At 40.6% G+C, this 22,473-nt stretch overlaps 2 protein-coding genes across 4 annotated transcripts; one reads left to right on the forward strand and one right to left on the reverse strand.

Annotated features, from left to right (window-relative positions):
* Positions 1-2,524: 2,524 nt before the first annotated feature.
* On the forward strand, positions 2,525-15,029 carry LOC308374655 (uncharacterized protein). Of its 3 annotated transcripts, XM_080850534.1 has the most exons (20): positions 2,525-2,647; positions 2,941-2,975; positions 3,491-3,566; positions 5,183-5,322; positions 5,655-5,747; positions 5,925-5,993; positions 6,170-6,307; positions 6,414-6,482; positions 6,570-6,680; positions 6,855-7,025; positions 7,111-7,198; positions 11,249-11,339; positions 11,536-11,677; positions 11,941-12,045; positions 12,214-12,304; positions 12,498-12,666; positions 12,978-13,052; positions 13,500-13,602; positions 13,890-13,990; positions 14,261-15,029. In XM_080850534.1, the coding sequence occupies exons 1-20, from the start codon at positions 2,620-2,622 to the stop codon at positions 14,373-14,375; spliced, it is 2,010 nt and encodes a 669-aa protein (XP_080706660.1). In that variant the 5' UTR covers positions 2,525-2,619; the 3' UTR covers positions 14,376-15,029. The 3 variants fall into 3 exon arrangements, with proteins under 3 accessions (XP_080706660.1, XP_080706661.1, XP_080706662.1); XM_080850535.1 differs by lacking the exon at positions 6,414-6,482; XM_080850536.1 differs by lacking the exons at positions 13,500-13,602; positions 14,261-15,029 and having other exon boundaries at positions 13,890-13,915.
* A 2,673-nt stretch (positions 15,030-17,702) lies between these two features.
* LOC308374568 (polycomb group RING finger protein 1-like) lies at positions 17,703-21,571 on the reverse strand. Its single transcript, XM_080850367.1, has 9 exons — positions 21,479-21,571; positions 20,628-20,733; positions 20,069-20,221; positions 19,798-19,869; positions 19,256-19,361; positions 19,111-19,156; positions 18,876-18,959; positions 18,411-18,491; positions 17,703-17,816 (listed from the first exon to the last, which is right to left on the reverse strand). The coding sequence occupies exons 1-9, from the start codon at positions 21,563-21,565 to the stop codon at positions 17,766-17,768; spliced, it is 786 nt and encodes a 261-aa protein (XP_080706493.1). The 5' UTR covers positions 21,566-21,571; the 3' UTR covers positions 17,703-17,765.
* Between the last annotated feature and the right edge of the window lie 902 nt (positions 21,572-22,473).

The following is a 22,473-nucleotide window of genomic DNA, read 5'->3' on the forward strand; positions in this document are numbered from 1 at the left end:
AGGAGCAAACTCTATATCTGTCTGCTGTAGGAGGGTGGAGTTTGAGAAGGTTTGAAAATTGCCAGTCTTGACTGGCAAGAGAGTCAGTGCTGGGGATAGTCGACTGTCCTGGAATTCTGACACACACACAAAGCACATCTGGTTGGCTATGATCAGCATAACAATACAGTTATTACAGATGCATTGCTGAACATGACAGGCAGATTCATCACATACAAACATGTATTTGTGTAAAGACTGTGGTTGCACCACAGCAAATATAACAATGCTATTGTAAGCTAGAGGATGTACCTAACTGCAGTGACTGGTCGGCTGGATGATGTAGACCCCAGGTCCTTGCACCTGTCTGACTATGTGAGGCACTGCGCTGAGTGAGGTCCTGAGGTGGCAGCTGACTGCTGTCCTCTTCTGCAGGAAGTTGGTACCACTCATCCATTGTCTGATTACACACACACACACACACACACACACACACACACACACACACGCACACACGCACACAACGCCATGTTAACATCTTCACACCATCATCATGACATTATCATAGGGTCAGCACGATAGGTTTGCAGTAATGTTGTTGGTAGCTATATCTCAGTCTTCCCGTCTATCCCCAGCACCACCACTTCTCAAGAAACACTTATAGAATTTAAAGCAGTGAATAAAGTAGCAACAGACTATCGTTTTGTTTTGATCCATTTGTTGCTGTCTTGTGAGTCAGCGTGCTCTGAGGTTCACAACATGTTTTTCTCCTTACTGTCACTTGTACAACTGTACTCCTACATAGCGTCTTCCTCTGACCATATTTTTGACAGGTCAAAATGTAACTCCATGTATTTGTATGGATAAGAAAGGAAAAAAACAAGTTTGTCTGCAATCATATTTTAGAGATGAAAATAGAGCCATGTATGCTCAGCCCCATTTTAATTAGACAGTTTTGCTTGTTCTGCTTGAATCGATGAGCCTACCAAATCTGTCCCACTACAGTTTGTTGAAAGAATGTATCACATTACAATCAGACGTTCAACGTTACACGAACCTTTATTAAAAGCCTAGATTCTAACATCCACAAGTCACTACCAACCTCCACACGAAACGTCCGCCCTTCATGTCAGTTATTCTATACCATCGATTACACCGCTGGGCATAGTAACGAAACTACAAACAACCGACATGTACTAATTTTCTTTAACATCATCACGTGAGATTACTTCAGCAGCAAAGCTACTGTGACAGATCAGGGAAGATAACACTAACATACATTCATTCGCAAGAATATCTAGCTAATTAGCTTGAGCGTCTAGCGTAGCCTTCAAAGTATTGTGCCGATATTATTGTTGAAAATTGACATGACACTGACATGTTCGAGAATAAAGCAAATCAACCGTTGCCTTACCATTGAAGCTCTTAGCGTTAAAAAGAGAAAATGGCATGACTATGTATCTACCAACCATTTAGATCTACCACTTGTTGAGCTCGTCTATACAAAGTTAGCCAAGCTAATGTTAGCCATGTAGCATCGAATCACCATTTCTGGCAGCAAAGAACGTTGCATGTGAGTCGCTCACCAATACTAGAATGAGTAAATAAGGTGTAGGACACCTCATCACAAAGACAGTTTTCGCAAATGCGCATATTACATTTAAAAAACGTACCCTGTTTACACTAGTCCCATTTCTGGGACTTTCTTCGGGCTCCATGTTATTGATCAGTTAGTGCGCGTGCGCATTCCACCGTTGGTATCCAAGTGAGGTTGCTAGGATGCAGTCAAAGCCCGGAAACTTAGGCGGGAACTTGGAAGATTCGAATTAAATTTAGACCACCACACTGCCCCAAATGGTTGGGAGGGCACAAATCGAACGGGCAAATCGAGTGGGACTGGCCCAAAAAGTTGGGAAAAGTTTAAACTTAGCAACTTAGGAGCCAGCAGCGGACAATAAAATATTGTGTTGTTGTCTCTGACGATTTGACAGTTGCAGGGCTATGGCATCATAGTAGTTGGTTTATTTGTAAAAGAGAAGCCTGGAGGGCCTTGTGAGGGGTCTTTGTTGTTCCTGGTGCATTCAATATTGAATCTTGTGCTTACTTCAACATAATGACAGTTTTGATATAAAGTTCAAAGTTGAAAGTACTTTATTGCCATTGTCACAACAACAACAAGACAGAGGAGGCAGCACCTAAGAACAGTGAATGATTAACCAACTAGCTGGTTAGCTTGATTACTAGTTATTTCCACACGCCACGACATGCCCACTCAAAAGCGAGACGAACGTTCAGCTTCGCTGGCACACTCACGGGCGGGGTTTTCATGAAGTAGATATCTTTCAAATGGTCGACTCGGCATCGTCAATGCCAAAGATATACAAATGTGTATTTTACATATACCAAACTATGTGAAGGTGGAACTTTTGGCGTTTATTTAATTTCTCTTGAGCCTTCAAAGGCATTATTTTGTAGTTCAGGAAATAGTTATTGGTCTGCGCATGCGTGTCACACTGGATGCCATACATTACAAGGAAAGGGAGGAAGAGAATAGATTGATCGAAGGACGTAGAAGTACCACGCATATTTTCCTTTCTTTAACGTTCCATAAAAATCCATATAGAACTTACGAACACAGATATGTCTTCGACAGCGGCATGGTCTTCAGGTAATGACACCGCAAATCATTTTGTAGCTAAATGCGATCTTTCTTAGATCGTCACTGTTAACCCAGTTTGTTCAGAAGTTTGTTCATGTTGAATATGGTTTCACGAGATAGCTAACGTTAGCCTGCTAACAAATGCGAATGGCGTAGGTTATTTCTGCCATAAAAGATGGGACATGATGTAACCTGATAAGAACTGAAAACATGTTAGTTTGTGTGCGAGCAACGATGATGTTTAAGGTCGTGTTGGTCAAAAGAACAACGTTAGCTAACGTTATAATGTTTTTTGTTTACAGGATATCTGAGGAACCCGCGAATCCTGCAGGCACATGTGAGTTAAAAACTTAGTTGATCACGCATTTTTCGACCTTCTAACTTTTAAATCGTCTACTCGTTTTAGTATTTTGTTTTAAATTGTCTCCGTTCTGGTCTTACAAGTTGCTTCAGTATTTGGATACAACAGTGTGAGTTATTGCTTGACATTTTGCAGCATATACGTAGCTAAACATTTATATTTAAAACACTGAAATGTAACTTGCAATTGTTGATATGAAAAGCTCAGTCACTCCCCGAAGTGTGCACGATAGGCACACTAAACGCAAAAATGTGCCTTTTTATCGCGACGCTGGATATTTTCTTACTTGCCGCAGAAGCCTTAATGTTATATAGAAACTTATTTCGGCTTCTTCTGGCCTCCTCATGGTGGTAAAGTATACTTGCTTAATGTTTACAACATAGCTGGATCTTTTGATTGCAAAGAATTTTTATTTTTTTTTATCCTGGATGGACTTTATAGTGGCCCTTATTTATAAAGAAAGTGGAATATTTCTTATGTTCTTATTTCAGGAGACCATCGTGGATATGATCCATGGAAGGACACCCTTCAATTTATTGGATGCTTTGAGTGTAAATTTTGGTGCTGGTAAGTGCTGTCTTCTGTGCTTATGATGTGTGTTGTTGTTTTCTCTCTCTCTTCTTTCCGAGTGGTAGGTAGAACAGTTTACCAGACAAAAGCTAGTCAGCTCATGTCTGCTGCATTATTGCCATATTGCTGTGTCATTGTGACTATGATACTCCCAGTTACCTCCAAGTGAAGTGGAGAAGTGATAATGGTCAATACAAGAGGGAATTCCATGGGAACATGGATAGGATAGGATTTGGGTGGACACACACAGTGTATGTACTTGGCAGGCTAAAACAATTATTGGATGATGCTCATTACAAACGTATGTGCTAGTTAAAAGTCCACAGTAGGACGTTGTCATGTGTGTTTGTTGACATAATGATGATCAAATATGTTTCTCAAAACTGGGAACTGGGATTAGTCAAATCGAATCACTGATTGAAGGCTAGAAGGATAGTCAGGAATTAATGCAAAGGCACATTTCTAATCAAACCCCACAACCAGGGTTTCAAAAGGGAGTGGTTACATGGAGTCATGGGGAATGAAATGTAAACTTTGTCACACCATAAATATGTGCCTCCATATTTTGGCATGCATCTGGCAAGTTCAAATATGCATACTGCCCCCTTATCCTCTAAGGCACACCAATGTTTTTGGTGCGAGTGACGTATGTGGCCTCCCATATTTCATTGCAGTTGCTAAGAATGGAGAATAGGAGCCATTTAAAAATAATGAACCAGCAGAAAGTGGCACCACAGCTGTATGTCTGCATGAGGCATGCATCTCAAGGACGAAGATTATCAAAGAGCTAGTGCCTAGTGGTGTGTATTTAAACAGTTTAAACTGGTTTTGTGTTCCCTCAAAGAGGAACAGAATGAAGTTAAAACTACATTTGCTCATTCCAGATGCATTTTAATTGTGAATGAAAGCGGTAACATTGCAGGCACAAGCACATAAAGGATTACTTCCGTCTGAGGCAATAGGGTTTCACACGTAGCGAGGGAACCAATCACAAGACTCCGCTAATAATAACGCATTTGATCGAGCGACATGTTTATGGTTTCACCCTTTTGCAGTCTATGTGTGTTTACGGTTGCCTTGCGTCTTTTTTTATCAACAATGGCTGGAAACTGGCCATGTTCTAGAAATGTTCCTGAATGTACCTGCATGTGTGAACAGTGAAACTCACTAGCGGTGCCTGAAAGGTTATCCCAGTAATTTACCAGGAACTACGTATAAAAGCGGCTGTTAAAGTGGAATAGTGTTGGTTTTATTCAATGAAACATTTGTATATATTTGACCTCCAAAGTGTACTGTCTGTGCCTTTTTAAGTCTTTTGTAGTTCCTCCATGTGCATTCATGCCTTCACTTTCCAAACAGCAGGTCCTCCAGACAGACCTGGGCTCTCTCTCTTTCTCCTCCTCTTTTTCTCTTTCTTTTCCTGTAAAAATGTGTATTCAGGATCATCAAGAAATGTTTACTCTGGTCAACTCAAACAAATTTGTCCTGTCATTCAAAATCTAAGTCACATGGTCATCATGGTTCAGAAAGCAGAAGCATGAGAGAAGCAACAACAAATGTGGCAAAGATATTTGGAGGGATGAGATTTGTAACTGCTGATCTCCTCGTTTCAGATGATGAAGATCCGGATAGCTCTGGGTCTTCAGACGACAATGAGCGCTCATCTGGGTCGTACTGTGGCCTCAGCCGGAACTTTCTGCAGAGATCCGGACCTCGTGTCACACTAGTCACAACACGGCAAATCACCCGAGAGGTTTGTCCCCTGTCTGTCGATTTGTCTTCTCTATGGGTCTGTCCTGTCTTTAGGTCTGTTACACCCATGTGGTATATCTTAATTGCCTTTTTTTTCTGAGAACGCTGTCTCCCATTATGTCGGTAATTTTATATGAGCAGGTGAGATCTTTTTTTAATCTGCTGAGGGTACTTATCATCATGATTTAATAAGGACATCAGCCCAATATGATGGAAATGGCGGAGAGTAATGTTACAGGAATTCTAAACATTGGATGGCAACTGTGTTCTGGTTTGTATTTCTGATGTGGAATGGCAAGTTGCCGGTATAAGAATTTCAGTTTGTTCTTTTAGGCTATAAAGGCAGCAGAAAAGAGTGCTGAAGAACTAATAGAGGAAGAAGAGAGATTAAAAAAGAAGGCGGAGAATAAAAGGCTTAAAAAATTGGTGAGTGGCCATACCCAGAGGAACACAAACACACACACACACACACACACAGAGAGGAAAACACACACAGAGGAACACACACACACACACACCCAGAGGAACACACTCATTTATGCCTCATCAATACACATCAATATGTACCCGTTTCATGCCGTTTCTCTTTCTGTATTTTTACAGAGACAAAAAGAGAAAAAGCGACTTCAAAAACAAGAAAAGGAGAATGCAAATAAAACTCATGATAAACAGGTAAAGAATTGAAACAAGCGCCCACTTTGTGTTGTTGTCTGATGAATAAGCACAATTTATCTGATCCTAAACATATAAAGGTTTAAACAGAAGCAGCAACTTGGTCGCACATGGCTAAGCGTAGTTTATATGTGTGTCAGACTGCTGAATTCTGCCCTACCTCTGTACTTGTCCAGAATAATGGAGAGGGTATTAAAAAAAATCAGAATAAGAAGTCAGCTGAGTCTGCAGATGTCGGCCCACAATGCCACTTTGGTCTCAGTAGTGAGGAAGAAGATGAGGACAACAAGGGCCCTGTCTCTAGTGAACAAGAGGTAAGGGTGTGTGTGAATACATTAAGGCTTTACTAATTTCATTGCTCTTGGGTGAAAAATGTATCTTTTGGTTGGTTTATATAAATGTGCCATCTCCGTTTGATAGTGTCGGAAAACGAAAAAACTACTTCAAAAACGTGATAAAAAGAATAATATTGAAGCTGATGATGAAAAGGTAAAGAGGATGGTTTTCACTTTTTAAACATTAATAAACTTTGTTTGAGAGTCAGAATGACATACACTGCATCCATTTTTATTTCAGAACATAGATAGTAATGAAGCTGTTAGTATAAAGAAAAAATGCTCCTCGGATGGTAGCAGTGATGAGGAGGAGCAGGATGAAGAGAAGGAGAGCGTGCCCAGTGACTTTGAGGTGAGGGATAGGTGTGTGTGGTGTGCCATTAGTGGGTTAAAGGCTTTGTTGAGGTTTACTGTGTGTACTTTGAAAGCACTTTGTACAAATAACACTAGCACTCAAAGCGTTCTAGAGAAACGAAGCACTGAACTGTGGCAGAGTGCACTGAGCTCAGACTGTCTGTGTGTTCAGGACCTGGACATGAGCAGCTGTTTTGTGTCAAATGCTGCGGCGGCCATTTCCAAGCGTAAACTAAAGACTCCAGAGAAGAACGACAAAAAGGACAAAAGAACAGTGGAATCTGGGAAGGTTTTCCAAAAGCCTAATACTGAACAGCAGAACAGTGAAGCACATCAGAAAGAGGTGTGTGTGTGTGACACTTTTTTCAAAAATGTACAATGTGTAACTAGAGTGACTGAGGCTATTTTTGTGTATGTATGCTGTCCAGATCACACCACTGTCTACACAGAATCCAGTAAAGGCAGATCCAGAGAGGAATATTACTGATCTCGTTTCAAGAAGTATGGAACTAGCATGTAAGTCTCCCTTCTTAGTGCTGTCGCTCTGTGTGTGTGTGTAAGACTGGGCAAAATGGCTGAAAACATTGGCACAAATGTTTTCCTTCATATCAGTCACTATCGCTAATTATTGATCAATTGTAAAGACCCATTTTAAAGGTGCATTCCACAGATTTAATTCAGTACACTCTTGAATTGAAAAAACAAGTGGAAAATGGCAGAGGAAGGGCAGCCCTGTTTGATCGACAAAAAGGGTAGAAAAAGTTATCTTGCATGGGAACACTCCAAAGACTTAGATGAGGAGCAGCACCACTCAATGTGCAAAATTAGTTCAAGGCGATATCTCACCACTTGGCAACACAACAAATCTAGTCAACCATTTCAAACTAAAGCACATAGTCACTCACGACGAATTAATTAAGAAACAAAAAGACAAGGCCACAACCCCACACATCATTGCAGAGTCAGACGTCGATCTCAGACACACTGTATAATGCGACACCTTATCCGTACAATTTGGATAGGCACAACAAAATAAGAGCTGCCATTGGATACTTTTTAGCTTAAGCTATGCACCCTATCAGTACAGTTGAGGGTGAGGGTTTCAAGAAGCTAATCCATACTTTGGACAAACGGTATGCGGTGCCATCTCGCCACCATTTCACCAGATTGGTTCTGCCATATTTATTTTATTCATTAAATGTTTTATAGAAATTGCAGAACAGCTGGTTACATATTTGTACATTATTTTTCGATTTGAACATTTTGTGTTTCAAATTTCAGTTACAAAGTTTTTTTGTTTTTTTTTTTTGAGAGAAATGCTGAAAAATGCATCATTTTTTTCAAACTCAAAAGTAATTGTTCGAATGGTCTATTTCAATATTGACCAAAATAATTGTGATTATGATTTTTCCATAATCGAGCAGCCCTAGGTAAAAGTTACTAGTACAGTTACATATTCAAACGATTCTAAAGTAAATAATTAATTACAAATCTAAAAGAAATGTATGAAACATTCAGAGAGTATTTATTAACATACCTGGCTGCTCAGGGGATGATGGCTACATCTGTTATAATAATAAAACACATGGATAGTGGTGTTTATGATGGGGATCACACCCTTAACCCCACAAATAGAGGGGGTTTGTTCCCTCCAGAAGGGGGAGGGGGGGGCCTCTATTCAGAGACCACTGTACCACTCAGACTAAGACCACAAATGAACCCAAACATGACAAAGAAATCAACTTCTAATGCAGTATCACTCTTTGTACTCTTAAATCCAGTTTCATGCCCTTAGTTTAACCCCTTTATTGAAAAGCACGGAGAGAAACCCAGAGACAGGTGATAGAGATAAAAACACCAGCAGGGGTGTGGGAAAGTCAACCAAATGGAACAATACATTTCTGGAATGTTGTTAGATGAAGTAATCTAACAACTACTGAGCCACACCTAATGAGTAAGGTTACAATCCAAAGATTCCCGTCCTGCCTTACAAGAGTCCCTTTCTTCCAAGATGTCTCTCACCCCAAGATGTTTCTAACGCCGGATGTCATAGGAGCCCTCAAACTCGTGTTTCAAAAAATACCAAACAGAAAACGTTACAACACTAAAAAACACAAAAGAGCCCCATAGGGCCTAGAGGAGTGGTGGGAGGACCCATTCCTGAGGAGACATTGTGGATGATGTCATCTCCTCAGGCAAGCAACCATTTCACCCTCACTATTCAGATAAAAAGTCAAGAATCCTTGTTAAAATAAAGGCCAACGTTTTTTAAGACCTTGTCTACTGAAAGGTGGAGTTGAATAGACCTATCGCTAAGCCCTTCCCTTAGTTACTGTTGCTAACTAGTACAAGTTATCAGAGCTCACTAGGAGTTTACAATGGCAGCTATCAGTGTCAAAACTATATCCCAAGAGGCTCTAGGCAACTTTTGGAGACAAAAGGCCGTGACTTCGTCTAGAAGCCTTCAAAAGGGACTTCATTATGCAATGGAGGGATATGTATACAATTTAAAACTGTATATGGTGGATAACAAGCTTAAATTTGAGGCGAGAGTTTACAGAGCTCAATGCAAGATGGAGAAGCCTCATCTCACGGTCATCGCGATTGCAGATAAATACATCCAATACCAGCATTGTTCATGAAAAATAAAATTAATTCACCTTCAGTTAATTTAACTTATCTGCAGAGGCACTGAGGTGTAGACTTACGTTTATTAACTAGCATTAACCTGCCCCTGACAGGACAGTGTCCTAACCACATTGTCCTAACTGTCTAGCTTGTTATTGTAACGGTGTTAATTACCGGCATGCTTGTGTTACGTTCACGTTGTCATGTTAATCCCTTATTCAACCTATGTATACTTGTGCTTATTGATTGTTTAATAGAATTGCCGATTTTTAACTGACAAAGCTACGCTAGCACATAGCGAACGTTAACGTTAGCTAGTTTTAACCAGAGATAACTTGCTTAAGCCTAGCATAACATCAGTGGTGAAAGAAAGCAGGTACTGTCAATGACAACAATGTGAATAATAAGTATGCCTTTTATCATGTAGGCTTAGTTGATTGCGTTAGCAAAGGAAATTTCCAAACTAACAAGAGTATGGCAGAAAGCTAATGAATGTAGAGTTCACTGTGATCTGCCACACAGCTTAATCCACTGGAGATATTTGGCACGGCCTGGTTTTCGTTTAGGAAATGAGATAAAATATACCCCATTGCCTATCCTCTCATAATACCTCGTATCAGTGTTGTACTTACCCCATGCACATCGTTTGACCAATTTTGTTCAACTTGCATTACAACAAACCCCATAAAACAACTGAAGAATCACGGTCTCTAATGCTATGGAGTTGTAAACTCATGTCCGAGTGCAGCTGTTACTAAACTGCCATTGGCCCGTCTGCGTTCCAAGGGCGGCGCTTAGCGATAGGTCAATTGTATTAAAGGCAGATGAGCAATCACCTAATACAATCCTGGCATGTGTTGACATACCTTCAGAGAATATAAGTCGCAGGGTTAGCAGAGCACTTCCACCCCTCGCTTAGCCCTGAAAGCGAACTGTAGATTTTCGGTTCATATAACGCAGTGGTGCCAGGGTTACAGCCCGCGGGCCGCACTCGGCCCGATTGTACATCACATCCGGCCAACGGATGATTAGGGGAGAATTTATTTTTTAATTGAAATATCAAATAACATTTTTTTTTTTTTTTCTTTTTTCCATTTTCAGTGTAATCTGTCAACTGTACGTCACATTCGGCCCGTGGGTGATAAGGGGAGAATTCATTGTTTTTAAAACATTACATTTTCGCTGGAATCGTTCAGTTGGTCTGTTGCTGCTTCCCGCCTCAGCTGAAGCAGCCCCGGTAGTGCTGATCGAGATGTCGTTTTCAAAAAAGAGGAAGGTTGATACTGAAGGTCGCATCTTTCAGGAAAGATGGAAGGAACAGTATTTATTTTGGGAAGTAAAGTCAGTATTTGGCCTTTTCAGTCCGAAAGTGTAATCCGGCCCCCTGAGATCTCACTTGTAAAAAAATCTGGCCCGTGTCCAATTTCACCCTGGCATCCCTGATATAACGAAATAAGATTGTACGATTTTTATTTTTTTTATATAATAAGGGAAGTCAGGGCAACTGGCGTGAAGTCATTCAGCAGTTGGGGGTGATTTGTGTTTTGCCACTGGGTCACTGTAGACTGCTTTTAGATTTTTGGAATGACCTCTTGATTGAGAGACAGCTGGAAAATGTAATGAAAGATTGGGCCTAGCTGCTCTGCATCCCCAGCCAAGGATGGAAGGGGGAGGGCTTTGTACACTCCTTCAATAGAACCGTAACTCTGGTCCAGTGTCTTATGACAAGTGATGTATTTGTCAAAATCTTTGAGAGTCTTTTTCAGAGAACAGTGGATACAATTGTCAAGGACTGAACTTGTCAGAACTGTTAGACTCTTGCATAACTGTGCTCTGATCTGATATGGTTCGCTATTTCTTAATCATGCAGACCTATCTGTGGGTGTGTTTACAAGGCTGTATGTATAATATTTACTCTCACTCTTATCTTGTTTCCAGGCATCGGGAACCAGTATGCAGCCAATGGGAATTTGGAAATGGCTGTCAAGTATTTCACAGATGCTATTATGTACAACACTAGAGAATATAAGTAAGCTCTAATCATTTTATATTTTATAGAATTTGATTATATTCAACTGAAGTACATTTTTCATCAGTTGGCTTTGGCAGTTCATTTTATGACGATCACTATTCTGCCTTCTTGGTCTAATCATTTCATACATTTTGAATTGGTGAATCAGATTAAGTTGACTTCTTGACTTGACATCTTGTGTGTTTTTTTCCAGGTTGTTTGGGAACCGTTCCTTTTGCTTTGAGAAAATGCAGCAGTATGAAAAGTCTCTGATGGACGCTAATGTGGCTCTATCCATGAATCCTCAGTGGATCAAAGGACTGTACCGTAAGGGCAGGGCCCTCGCTGGCTTAAAGGTACACACACACATACACACACACACACACAGGTACGCATGCAAAGGTACTAACACATGCCACTACCAGAGAGTGTTGTGGTTGGTATAGCTACAAAGCCTTTGACGCCCATCTCCACTAGTCATGCCAACCTCGTTCCGTATAGTTAAGCTTTAAGGGAAAGAGGCATTTCTCCCACACCAGCATATTCCACTTAGCATTGCCTTTGTAATAATATTGAAGATGTGTGAAGGTCTTTGTGTGCCCTTTTTTGTTTGTTGCAGAGGTATATGGAGGCCGTGTTGGTGTATAAGGAGGTGTTAACTCTGGACAGCAGCTGTACTGATGCTGCCCAGGAGCTCATTAAAGTCCAGATAATGCAACTCATGGTGAGTGTGTGTGTGTGCGTGCGCGCGCATTTGGAGCAAGAGCAGTTCAAGAATGTGACAATATTTGGTTTAAGTTTCTTTTTTATACAGTATTGTTTGGTTGTTTCCTTTTTTGCTATGTGGTCTGAGTGAATGTTGGACAAACCCATTGTCTGTTGTTCTCTGCAGGAAATGGGTTTCACTAAAGAACAGAGTGCAAATGCCATGATCATCCATGGAAGTGTAGAAAAAGCTTTAGATGCTCTATCTGGTCTACATGGTAAGAAATGCATACACACGCAACGCCTCTAAAATGATGATGGTAATACCAGCAGTACATTTGCCAGCATAGACTTGCACTGTCTTGCTCTTTCTCTGTCAAGAAGTGTGGTAAACTTGAAGTGTTACTCCTTGGCTGTTTATTATTTTTAAGCATGGATTTTCTTTTGTGTCATCTCCACCTCCATGTGCAGGTTCTATTCCTGTTCGTAATCCTCCTGTGCAGAAGGACTGGGTGCGAGTAGAGAAGCGATCCCAGTCTCCTAAATCTGATTTCCAGGTGGCGCCTCAGCCAATCCAGCAGCCAGTCCCACAGATCCAGCCTCAACCTCAAGCTTCACCGCAATCCAAATATGTTAAACCGTGAGAACCAACTAATGCACGCGCGTGCGCGCGACACTTATGTGCACATACACTAATCACAACTCTGATTTTGGGTGCAGGCATTTCCTTTTGTAACACACACACACACATATATACATATATATGCCCGCGCATTCATGCATGTGTGCAAAAAGTATTTGGGTGCACCGGTACACACAGTTTTCGCCTTTATTTTGTATGCACACACGTTGACATCTGATTCAACTCATTTTAAATGCGCTCAAATACACATGGATATACTTAACCGATCTCTCTCTCTCTCCCCCCGCCTTTGTCTTCTGTTCTTACAGAGAACTGTTCCCTGTCTGGTTTGGTGGTCCAATGCCAGTCCTAACAGAAGCCTATATTTATGACTTGTTTAACCAGTAAGTACAACCCTCTCCAGTGTTTTGTGCACTTAAAGGTCAAGTCAACGATTCTAATCCAACCCATTATTTATCAAATTCAGCTGTCCTTTAGCAATCTGTTCAGTGTTTGCTCTCAAGAAAATAGTGAGTTCAGTTTAGTCCTGGCTGTGTAAATGAGGAAACTAACAAAGTAGCTCTGACTGAGCCATAATCAATCCCAGCCAATCAACACAGAGCTTTAGGAGTACAGAAAAGAGGAGTGTAATTTGATAGGCTGTTGAGCTCAAATATCACTAAAATTTTCCAGACCTGAAACCAAATTGTTGACTGTGCCTAAAGAGTGTAATTTCCTCATCACTGCATGAAACTAACTACACATCAGTCTTGCATTTGGTGTTGCCAGATTTTTAAAAGCATGTGTTTTATCACCTGTGTGTGTCTTGTGTTTGTGTGTGTTCCCTTCAGAGTTGGGCCTGTGCACAGTGTGAAGGTTTTAAGAAGCAAAGGTTGTGCATTCGTGAATTACTACCGGAAACAAGACAGTGAAGATGCCGTTAAGAAGCTGCATGTATGTTTGCTGTGTTTTTTTTGGGTTCTTTAAAAAAATAATAATAATAATAATTATGTACTACAGAATTCTAGCTTATGGTAATATTACCACATTGTCACACTGCATTTAATGCAATTTAGGCAGGTACACATTTCATTGACTTCTGACTCGGCCACACAGGTGTTTATAATTCCTTTGCTGAGGCCATAGAAGTAAGCATGGCAGTATGATGAGGCTACTATATTGTGAATAGTTATGGATTTATCAATTTTGGCACAAATGGTGTGTGTGTGTGTGGTTTGCAGGGTATTATAGTAGCAGGAGGAATACCTCTCACCGTACGTTTTCCTGATCGAATACACCCACACCTTGGGGTGTCCCAAGCTGCTGCTACTGAGCGCACAGAGTAAGTGTACACTCGCTCTCCCTATCATTCTCACACACACACTCCAAAATATGACCCTTTGTTTCGGTGAAGAAACACTCTGATGTATAATATGTATTTAATATAATGAAATCAATTAGACAAATTAAATACATATTATACATCAGTCATCTGGAGCTAGTTCTTTAAACACACACACACACACACACACACACACACACACTGCATCCTTACATTTTATTGTTAATGATCTCTCTCTCTTGCTCTCTCTCTCTCCTCTCTCTCTCTCAGTAAACTCCCAGATGAGTGTTATTTTTGGAGATCTTCGGGCTGCATCAAGAACCAGAACTGCCAGTACAGACACATCCCGCAGAACAAGGGCATCGACCGTAACAAATTCAAATAGCCCAAGGATTGCACAGTGATCGTATGCATTCCAAAGTGAATAATCAATTTAGCCTTAGTAGTTCATCTATTGAGCTTGACTAAACACACCATATATTCCATGCTGTACTCATGCATACAAATGGCTGTGTAGAGATGCCATTATCCTATACATAACCAAACAGTTCAGCTGTTCAACAGGCAATCATGCGTGCTCGCACACACACACCCGCGCACACAGTATGCTCATAGACCTTCAGTACTACTCTGCTGTCTCAAGCGCAGGCTCCAGGCGCTCGTTAATCTCTTGGGTTTTGGGTGTCAAGCTGCCTAAAGATCACCAGTTTCTTTGACCTGACCTCTGCCTTGGCTCAAGTTTGTTCTTAATTGGGTACTCTGCTTCAGAGCTGTGATTGATAGAAAGGAAAGCTTCTTTAGTTGGTTAATGAGAGATACACATTTAATTATAAGTAATTTCAATACTTAGTTTTGCAGGGTCCCTAAATCATGTTGATGGTTGAACTCTCTTAATAAAAATGGGAATTGACAGCATATGCTACAAATTCTGGTTTGTGCCAAAATGTATTTCCTCAAGTTGAATGGGGTTTTTTGGGTGTGTGGAAAATAACTTTTAAAAATGATTCCCCAATGCTGTTTTATTTTGTAATTTTAATAGTGCATTGCCTTTCTCCTTCTGTTTTAATTAAATGCTTTTTTACTAAAATCCAATATCTGGAGTTTTTGTGTAAAAATATGTGCGCATATTACCAGCACATAAATCAAACGCCTACTACATTGGAATGCTTCTACACAGAAAACATGGAACTTTCCAGGTTCTACATTGAAGCAGGTCTGGTATTTTGAAAAGGCAACTTGACCTCCATCTGGTAGTTAAGTGAAAGCTTAAACAAGTCTTTACAAAGCATGAACCAAATTTAACAAATTGATTTATATATAGTACTGTGCAAAAGTTTTAAGCAGGTGTGGAAAAAATGCTGTAAACTAAGAATGCTTTTAAAAAGGGAAGTGTTAACAGTTTATTTTCATCAATTCTTCATCAATAAACAAAATGCATTGAAGAAATGGAAGAGAAATCTAAATTAAATCAATATTTGGTGTGACCACCCTTTGCCTTCAAAATAGCATAAATACTTCCAGATAGACTTGCACACAGTTTTTGAAGGAACATGTCTGGCAGGTTGTTCCAAACATCTTGGAGAACTAACCACAGATCTTCTGTGGATGTAGACTTCCTGAAATCCTTCTGTCTCTGTTATCCCAGACAGACTCGTTGATGTTGAGAGATCAGGGCTCTGTGGGGGCCATACCATCACTTCCAGATTTTGTTGTTCTTCTTTACACTGAAGATAGTTCTTAATGACTGGCTGTATGTTTGGGGTTGTTGTCCTGCTGCAGAATACATTTGGTGCCAATCATACACTCCCTGATGGTATTGCATGATGGATAAGTATCTGCCTGTATTTCTCAGCATTGAGGACACCATTGTTTCTGACCCAATCTCCAACTCCACTTGCATAAATGCAGCCCCAAACTTGCAAGGAACCTCCCATGCTTCACTGTTGCCTGCAGACACTCATTATTGTACTGCTCTCCAGCCCTTCGCCGACAAACTGCCTTTTTCTACAGCAAAATATTTCTAATTTTGACTCCTCAGTCCAGAGCACCTGCTGCCATGTTTCTGCAACCCAGTTTCTATGTTTTTGTGCTTAGTTGAGTCACTTGGCCTTGTTCCATGTCGGGGTAGGGCTTTTTGGCTGCAACTCTTCCATGAAGACCACTTCTGGCCAGACTTCTCCGGACAGTAGATGGGTGTACCTGGGTACCACTGTTTTCTGCCAGTTCTGAGCTGATGGCACTGCTGGACATCTTACGATTTCGTAGGGAAATAAGCTTGGTGTGTTTTTAATCAGCTGCATTAAGTTTCCTTGGCCGACCACTGTGTCTACGATCCTCAACGTTGCCCATTTCTTTGTGTTTCTTCAAAAAGAGCTTGAACAGCACATCTGGAAACCCCTGTCTGCTTTGAAATCTTTGTCTGGGAGAGACCTTGCTGATGCAGTATTACTACGTTGGGTCTTGTTGCCGTGCTCAGTCTTGCCTTGTGTGACCTGTGGCAAGAAACTGTCTTCCACAACCTCACCTTGGTAGCAGAGTTTGGCTGTTCCTCACCCAGTTTTAAGCATCCTACACAGCTGTTTCTGTCTCAGTAACTGACTGTGTTTCAACATACATATGTAATTGATGATCATTAGCACCTGTTTGGTATAATTGGTTGATGTTATACCGCACTATAATCATACAAAATCCCTGTCTTTGTGCAAGTGTATCAACAAGAATTGATGCTAGTTTGAAGGCAAAGGGTAGAAATTCCAAATATTGATTTGATTTAGATTTTTCTTTTGTTCACTCACTTTGCATTTTGTAAATTGATAATAGTAAACATTTATTGTTTATATTTTTCAAAGCATTCTTAGTTTCAGAATTTTTTCACACCTGCCTAAAACTTTTGCACAGTACTGTATATATGTATATATATTTTTTTCTTTGTATTATCGTGTTGTCTGTTAGTCAGTGTAAACTGTTATTCAGTAGTCTAACCACAGTTCTTTTTTGCTATGGGTTACAGTGTGAAGTTAATTGACCCAAACATATATCTAGGCTTAAGTAACAGTTTCTTCTGCATAATTTACTCTACGTGACTATAATACCCTGCAAACCACTCACACAAACACACCAGAGAATTTCCCAAAGGCTTGGTCAGCTTTGCTTTTACAAAAACAAATGTTTCAGTATTTCAAATGGAGAATTTTAATTAAAGACTGAAAAACAGTTTCTATAGCAACATCCTGATGTTCAAAATGAGGGGTTCTACCACTTAATATAATGTTCAGTTCATCTGTGCTGTTAGTACTTTTTGTTGACAACAACAATAGCACCTTTTTAGATCTGACAGTTGTGATACTATTCTGAAGGAATAATACATTAACATTTACCAATATTATTGTACATTCTGTGCATATACTGTATAGTGAGTCTTTATTTCAAGTGAGTTTTGTTTATAGTTTTCTGAGGCACTGCTCTGTGCTCTTGCCACTGTCACTTGATGTACCTACACCTTAATTCGACTAGACCACAGCTGAACTGAGTAGATTCTGTCTAATACGTGGCTTCTACTGACATTCCTCTGGAGAGAAGGATAATAGGCGGCTCTTTGCCAGATTACCACACAAGTCAGACATATTATGATCATTTTTTATTTTTATCTTAAAAATATACATAATAAAATGCACAAAATTGGCATCTGTGTGTGACAATAGTAAAATAGAGATGTGTGTCCTATAAACATTTTCCAGCCAAGTGCATCTGGACATACTGGAGGTTGTCCACAGTCTCATCTGCCTCTCTTCTCTCTGATGACGTACTGAAGGACCAACGGCTGAGGCTGGAAATAACAGATAAGGGAGAGAGACCAAGCTTCTTAGATCATGGCAACTTTGAATATATAAGCAGCTAACACTTTAAATACTCAAGACTACAGCTTTCTGCCTTTGGATTGCTGGTCGGAAAAAAGTAGCCTTTGGTCATGAATTAAAATGAGAGTTTTCACCGACTATCTATGAAAAAGTCCAGTACTGTGTAATCAGCTCAATTTTTCAGCAAGATGTGCTATAATTTATAACTACTTGTTTACTACTCAAAACTAGGTTTTGACAAGTCTTGGCTGTAAACGTACCCTTTCTTGTCCGCCTGTGCGGATGGCTGGGTAAATGCTCTTGAGTGCTATTGATTTACCACAGACACGTTAGATAATATCTTGCGACTTCCAATCACAATCAAAATCAGACTCCATAACACATGTTCACTCTAATGTCTAATGTCTCGCACACATAAGCAGAACTTTGCTTGGCACTTCACACATGTTTTCTCAGTAGTATTAAGATGTTTTGACTGTCTACAACGCTTTCAGGAATGTGACATTTAGACTTTTTTCATTGTGTGTGTGGTTTTGAGTCAGCGCCAGCTGGGCTCACAGTACCTTCCCAAACCAGTGAGAGAGCCACAGTTGCCTCATGGTCATGTGATCAGGCAGGGACTTGTCGTTAAATAGCATTTGCACCTGCAGACAAAAGAGTGGCTCTTATGAGAAGTTGCACTCCAAACTTCAAAGGGTTTGTGTTCCTGTCTTACGAGGTCCCTTGTAAACCTGGACCAATTACATTCTTAAACCCTCTGTGATAAAGCCTTTGAAAGTTCTTCCTATACTACAGATGCACCAAATACCACCATAATAACAAAGATTTTTGGTGTGTTTGTTCATCTCATTCTTTACACTCTTTCCCCAAAATTTAAAAAATATTTTTAAAACATGTTATATGTCTGCGTTCCAGTCAAAATGACTGCCTCCATACAATATATCATTGCTTAACCATTTGTGACTCATGAGCAGTTTGAATATAATTGAATCTGAAGAAAGAGACTAGAGTCCTTTATGTGCACAGACCTGCTGTTTATCCAGGTTGAGTCTCCGACACAGAACTCTCCGGAGGTGCTGAACCTCTGTCCGTGCTGGACAACGCACAAACTTCTACACGCACACACAAACACACACACACACACACACACACACACACACACACACACACTTCACATAAATACTCCTCCACCTTGAATACCACAGACAATAATTTTCATAGGCATATGGACTAATTGATGTGGTGCTGAGAAGAAAGCTCTACCTGCTGTGCCAGCTTAATCTTGTCTTTTGAAACCAATGACAGGGAACTACAGGGAGATGGAGAGATGCACACATTAGTAAACTACACTATTTTCTAAGATTCCAAAAATGTCAAAGTGCTTCTTTGAAGAAGGGTGAAAGGTTACCTCCGTCTTTCAAGACACAGAGACACCTGCTCGTCGTATCTGTAAAAGTGGGCTTTCGATTGGTCAAAACTGCCCAATGACATGCCACCATTGTCAGTCATGCCATCTGCAGAGACATTTGTACTGAAATATTAGTTACCATGCACACCTTATTAACAAGAGACTTTGCTTGTATTTGACAGTCATTTCAGTGTATGGGCAGCTTTGCTATTAAGAAAGTTAATGCAGCTCCTAAGAGGGACTGAGTGCAGTCCAAAGAGCTGTGTGGTAAAGACTCTTGTGTGTCTCAATGTTCTATTCTAACATGACGCAACCCATACTTTACAGTTTGTTTTATTCATTTTGTTCTGCACACCGGCTGTCTATGCTACACAGATCAAGTTAAACTGATTACCATGATGAACTCCCACTGTCAAACTAAAATTCAAATAAAGATAAATTTGGTCCTGCAATTATTTAGAATCTAAAAATGCCTACAAGAAATATCTCATGTTCAAGACTGTTTAACTGCATAGTCTTAAGACTGTGTGTAACTGCCATACCTCCTTTAGATGAGTGGATGAAGCGATCCAGGCCTCTGGCCTGATAGAAGGCCTGTATTCTCTTATCCTCACCTAATCCAGAAGCAAAGGAAAAATAGAAAATAGTTGACACTTCTTGCCACACTATGTGTCATACTTTCTAAAACAGCATCAAATATGGTCAATGTGGCGGCTGAGAAAACGCAAGTATTTGTATATGTGTCTCTGCCCAGGTATAAAGTACTCTGAGGGTTTGTGCATATTTCTGTACGGATCATTGCATTTCACTCACTCTCCTGCAGCCCAGGGACCAGTTTGTAAACGATGTCCTGCATCACACGGTCCAGTTTGAGGTTGAGAAGCGGCTGAGTCTCGTGGATCTTTATATTGCACATTGGACAATACTTACTGGTCTGCAGGTACTTCACTATGCAGCTCTTACAGACTAATTGGAGTGGGGGTGGGGGAATGGAGTGTCAACAGAAAAAAAGCAACAGTGAAATCTTAGCACACGATTCCTCTGAACACATTTGCACTAAGACCGTGGAACGGAAAGTCTGCTGGTCATACAAATGACAAAGGCTTACAACGGGCTAACAATAGTGTTGGCCTACTTGAGGCTCTGGGTATAGGATGTATTTCGATATTGATTTAACATTAATACGATTAATACAGATTAATTAATTATCTTAAATAACCCTTAACTTATTCACTTATTCACGCTGTAACATCAAGGAGCTTGAACTTTAGAGGTAGCCTATTCTTTCTTTCTCTGTCAAAGGTTCTCATAAGCATGACAATGTGCTGAGCCTTACAAATAAGAGAAAAAGGAATAGCATAATTTTACTCACAAGTATGCAGGCACTCTGTGATTGTGGTAGCATCGATAAAGTATCCCGCGCACAAGTAACATACGATGTGTTCATTTAAATCCTTTATCTTCACTTTGACCTCCTCCTGCGAGAGAGGGAGATTGGGAGAGAGCGTTACAATGCGATACAATGTGCCTGCTTCGGTGAAATACGAAGTTACTTTACTTTTCCTTGATACTCCACATTTACCACAAACCAGTCCAACATTCGTTTGCTACGCAACAGTTATATAATAACCTAATTGAACGCCATCATCAATCGTATAGGCTACATCAGCTCAGATCGGACCTCTGTGAAATTAAGTACCACTAATTACAACATCCATGTAAATGAAAATGTCGACATGACCCGTATCAAACAGACTGTGTTTCGTGTCCTTTCCGAGCTTCCACCGAAAGTTGAGTGCCGACATCACAGCTACTTTCGCGAGCCCCGTGTTTTCGACCAAGGAGAGAGGGCAGCACCCGCGCAAGAGGCTCGCGTGTCAGTTTAGGGTTAGCGAGGGTCTAAAACACAATAAATCCTACACATAAACGGTCGAATGGCTTCGTTACCTCGCCAATATCGTTGATTTCATAAAGAGACAACAGATATATGATATGAAACACATGATTTGGGATCGTTTCAGTGACTCCTTTTCTCGATCGCATTGGGGGGACGTACGATGTCCTACACACCCTCGGCACCTCCGCGCGAGTCCGTTCTGCTGTCCGTGGATTCGCTTTACTGCCGTCCCAGTTTCCCCCCTCCGGTAATGTTCGACGAGATATTAACTACACTTTCTGTAACAAACCCTCTTCGGTTCCGCGGACTGAAACGATTGAACTCACCTCATTTCTTAAAGGGTCAAGTTCATAGACCGACTGAAGCTGGTTCCTCAGGCGCATCGGTAACGCCATCGGCTCCTCTACCGCCATCTTTAGCTGAACTCGTTTCCGGATTAGAATAGCGTGTTGTCATAACAACCTACGATAACTGTCAAAACGATGAAAAGTAGCCGAGCTATCACATGCGGATAGCAGTCTCTCCACCTCTTCTTCGCCGGCTCGTTTTTTTTTGCTCACTCATACACGTAGACACACATTTGCAATGTCATTGGTCACAGAAGAAAAATAATTAAGTCTGCTTTATTGAGTCTCAATCAATAAGGCTTCATGGACTCCTGCGATGAAACATCTTCACCCAGAGGCTGACAGTTCGGCGAGCAAGCGACATTGTTGCACACAGAATACAGAGATGGAAATGATCCAAACATTCTAAATACTGTAGGTCTAGAACTACCTCCGCCTCTATTTTATGGAATAAGCAATTCCTGACGTCCCATCATAGGAAAAAGACATACATATAATGTTCTGCCAATAGAGACAAACTGTGCAGTTATAAAGGCATACAGGGGTGGGTTAAAAATAGAGTGTCTTTGAAGGGACACATGTGCCCACAGGCACTGACTAGCATCTATCGGTGTGAAAAAAGAGAGTTGAGTACAATGTTACAATTAATCTTTGTCCTTTTTCTCCCGATTGGCTTGCTGTTCAAATAGTCTTTGGTTGGTCTAGATCTCTCTCTTTCTCTCTCTTTCTCTCTCTCTCTCTCTCTCTCTCTCTCTCTCTCTCTCTCTATCTCTCTTTCTTGTAGGCTGTGAGTGAAACAAGAGAGACTACAAAATGTAAACGCAGGTGAGAACTAGACACATTTCCTCATGCATACTCAGCAATTGCAGGTATTCACCTCTCTCTTCCCCCCTTCTCACTGTCTCTCCTCTACTTCTCCTCTCCCTCTCTGAGTTTCTTGGGACTGTGTCAAAGATTAAAATTCAGTTTTGAGT

The sequence above is a fragment of the Sprattus sprattus genome (genome assembly GCF_963457725.1).
Source record: "Sprattus sprattus genome assembly, chromosome: 13".
NCBI classification, from domain to species: domain Eukaryota; kingdom Metazoa; phylum Chordata; class Actinopteri; order Clupeiformes; family Clupeidae; genus Sprattus; species Sprattus sprattus.